The sequence below is a fragment of the Chenopodium quinoa genome, unplaced genomic scaffold (genome assembly GCF_001683475.1).
Source record: "Chenopodium quinoa cultivar QQ74 unplaced genomic scaffold, ASM168347v1, whole genome shotgun sequence".
NCBI classification, from domain to species: Eukaryota; Viridiplantae; Streptophyta; class Magnoliopsida; order Caryophyllales; family Amaranthaceae; genus Chenopodium; species Chenopodium quinoa.
In genome coordinates this window covers 6,777,651-6,781,445 of record NW_018743574.1, presented here as the reverse complement: position 1 = coordinate 6,781,445, position 3,795 = coordinate 6,777,651, and the positions used below count along the sequence as shown (strand labels likewise).

The window sequence follows — 3,795 nt, the reverse complement described above, 5'->3', positions numbered from 1 at the left end:
CACTCCTCAAATTAAACAGAGTCACACTCACTCTCATATCTTTTATCCAAAAATCAGAACCTTGATCCTAATTACATGCACTTGGCCACTTACACACCATTTTCCGTGTCTAGACCAAGTTTTTTGTACCAAAATATCCTTAAGTTTTGAGTCACTTTGATAAGGTTTTCAACTCAGATACCTTTTCCTTTCTCCCATACACCTAAGCTATGTATGAAATACGAAACTTGATTTATAGTAGATAATCATAAGATACAGAGAAAAAGATTGTCGTTTATTTAGAAAATTTACCGAGGATAAAAATTAAAATAAAAAAATAGGAGTGGATGTAATAAATTTTTTTTAAGCTTTTGTAATACAAAATTTATTTATATAAATCTAAGTGACGACCCGTTCATATTTACTGAGCTGAACTAAACTGATTGGAGCTAAAATAAATATTTTTTTTAAGGGAAATTAGAAACTGAACTGAAATTAAGCTAAAGTGAACAGGGCCGTATTGACGTGTCTCCGCATCCGTGGCCAAATTTCGGACCGAGTCTCCGTGTCTTAAAATTTTGAAACTTGTCAGGTTGGACACTTAGACACGTATTCGTGTCCGACACCAGTTCCCTCCCGAGTCTACAAAACATAGCACGTAAGGTTTGTTCGAAATAGTGGACCCAAAACAATAACACGAGGTTTAAGGTCTGGTTAGGATACTTATCCTTAGCATAGCATAGGTACATGGAGTATAAAAAAGGAAATCTCCCTTAAATCTATCAACAAAACAAAGAAAAAAAAAAATCATCGTTGTCTCCTGTGGCTATAAATTCTACTCGTCACCTACTTTCTAAACGCTTCCTTTTTCTATTCAGATTGAAGCACACAATCCTCTTTCACACCACTAGCCCAACATAAACGTATTACTTTGAAAAATAATCCCCCCAAAAAAAAAAAAAAAAAAAATGGGAATAGTAGAAGAAGCTCATAATGTAAAAGTAGTAGGTTCTGGTACAAACGTAATAGTATTAGGACATGGGTTTGGAACAGACCAATCAGTTTGGAAACATTTGGTACCTCATTTAGTTGATGATTATAAGGTTGTTTTGTATGATAATATGGGAGCTGGAACTACTAACCCTGATTACTTTGATTTTGAAAGGTACTCTACTTTAGAAGGTTATGCTTATGATTTGTTGGCTATTTTGGAGGATTTTAAGTTATCTTCTTGTATTTTTGTTGGTCATTCCGTTTCTGCTATTGTTGGTGCCATTGCTTCCATTATGCGCCCCGATCTTTTCTCTAAGCTCCTTCTAATCTCCGCTTCTCCGAGGTACGACATTTTATTACACCCTTCGTTTTTTTAGTAACATAAATAATACTCCGTACTTCATACTTGGTACTCGTATTATATATTAATCCGGCCTATGGATTGGATTAATTCTAAATTGAAATTTTAATAAGATTACGGCTTTTGAAATTGGGGATGTTATGTGTTACGTACTTGTAATGTTGGATTAATCGAAAAAATGTTTACATTTGGATTGTCCATGTTATTAAATTAGATTAGTATTTGTCTATGTCGAAAACGTTCTATGAAATTGTCCTTCATATAAGAGTGAGCTATTTTGATTTTGCTTCTTTAATGGTGAATAATTGCTGGAGTTTTAGGTTGTGTGTGGTTGAAAAAAATTAGTTTTCCCATTTTGTTTGTCGTTTCTAAAGGGCTAAAATAATTTCTTAAATTTTAAGAATTACGGGTGGAAATATGTTCTTTATCTTAGGCTAATTACCACATTTTCCCTTCCTTTTTGTTTCTCCTCCTTTCTTCTTCTTCATTACAAAAACTTCATTTTATTTTCTAGCTTAATACATCCGGTAATTGGTGTACAGGTATTACATCCGGTAATTGATGTACATGCAGTGACAAATAAAGTCTAAAATTCTACAAAAATTCGAAAAAAAATAAATTTAAGAGTTAAATACAATTATAATTTATTAGTAAATGGCTAAATGCGTGAAGTTGCCAAGTCGAAGTTACACAATATAAGTTTTTTGTAATACCTGTAATTTAAAAAAATTGAGAAAAGCAAAAAAAAAAAAAAAAAAAAAAAAAAAAAGACAAAAACGAAATATTCCACTTTGTATATGGTTGGTTTGTTGAAAATTGATATGTTTTTTTTGGAAAAAAAAAACTGTGGCTTTTGGCCTATTTGCTTGCTACATGTACTAACAAAACCGAAGAACAAAATGGGATCAATAAAGTCTCATTTGGAGTTCTCTGCCGTAGAATTTCTAGTGATTATTTGGCTAGACCTCCGAATTTCTTTCATTTTTGTTAGGTCAATAATTTCTGATCCACATGCTAATGTTGATCTAACATCACCTTGTGTCTCAACCTATGGTTTTTCTTCATCCAATATGGTGCAGAGTAGAGGAATTAATTTCCATTTTTTGTGACTTGTTTGATGGTAAGAGGGAAAACGGGATTAGAAATTTTTTTGCTCCGAATATGTTTTCCAACCAATGATACATTACACAGCCTTATCTAAAAATCAAAGATAAGGCTGTGTAATGTATCATGAGTTATCTAGAACATATTTTTATTATGTCTATGGTCTTGGATATCCTGTAATCTGTTCACAGATGATTGGAATGTATTTCTATTGTCTGCTGCTCTGATATGATATGTCCTGATTTTGAGCCTTTGACTTGGTAGAAATTTCATGTTCATATCAGTTCCTCCTAGCAAGTGGGATGAAGTGATACAACTGGGGTCTGTAATGCTAGTGACATACCATAAAGTCATCACATGGGTTGTTTTAATTTTGGGTCTTTAATCTTTATGCATCCCCAATTATTTTCCAGGTACTTGAATGATGTTGACTACTATGGAGGGTTCGAGCAAGAAGATCTAGACCAACTATTTGAGGCAATGCAGTCCAACTACAAGGCTTGGTGCTCGGGTTTTGCCCCATTAGCAGTGGGTGGGGATATGGACTCAGTAGCTGTCCAAGAATTCAGCAGGACCTTATTCAACATGAGGCCTGATATCGCCCTTAGCGTGGCTCAAACCATTTTTCAAAGCGACTTTAGGCAATTGCTCTGTCATGTGACTATTCCTTGCCACATTATTCAGAGTGTCAAGGACTTGGCTGTTCCAGTGGTTGTGTCTGAGTATCTCCATCAGAACCTTGGAGGAGATTCTATCGTCGAGGTCATGTCATCAGAAGGCCATCTTCCTCAGTTGAGCTCCCCTGACAGTGTGATACCAGTGCTCTTACGACACATTCGCCATGACATAGTTGTCTAGTAGTCTAAAAGAAGGTAGTATTGAGCTTTATTGTTTAGTTCCTGTTCTTGTGTGTTTAACGTGATTAGGCAAAAATAACTAATAGTAGCATGTTTGATTTTCATGCAAGTGTATCATATAACAGTGCCATTTCTATTATGAGAAGCATACATATTGTGCAAAAGATTGTAGCCGTACTTGTTTCAATGATTTTAAATTAAAATAAGTACTGTTGTATTATATTTTGATGCTTTTTTTTTTTTTTTTTTTTTTTTTTTTTTTACAGTGAGTACTTCATAAATAAAGGGTAAATTACAACTTAAGATATCTAAAACAAGAAACTAAAAACAACGGAATGAAGTGAAAGATTACACCCTCGTGCACCATACCAAATACCTCGCAACCCGGATAACCAAAAGACTCATCTTATTAAAGCCTTTTCTTGGACCAAAAGTTGTCAAATGGTGAAGAACAGATAATGCAAGCGAACACTAAAGAAGGGAACCGAAACTTGCCATAAT

At 34.2% G+C, this 3,795-nt stretch overlaps 1 protein-coding gene across 1 annotated transcript; it reads left to right on the top strand.

Moving 5' to 3' along the window:
• The first annotated feature begins 748 nt into the window (after positions 1-748).
• On the top strand, positions 749-3,500 carry LOC110682386 (probable esterase KAI2). The gene is made up of 2 exons (XM_021858718.1): positions 749-1,315; positions 2,851-3,500. Exons 1-2 carry the CDS (start codon positions 948-950, stop codon positions 3,293-3,295), a joined length of 813 nt encoding a protein of 270 aa, XP_021714410.1. The 5' UTR covers positions 749-947; the 3' UTR covers positions 3,296-3,500.
• Positions 3,501-3,795: the final 295 nt, after the last annotated feature.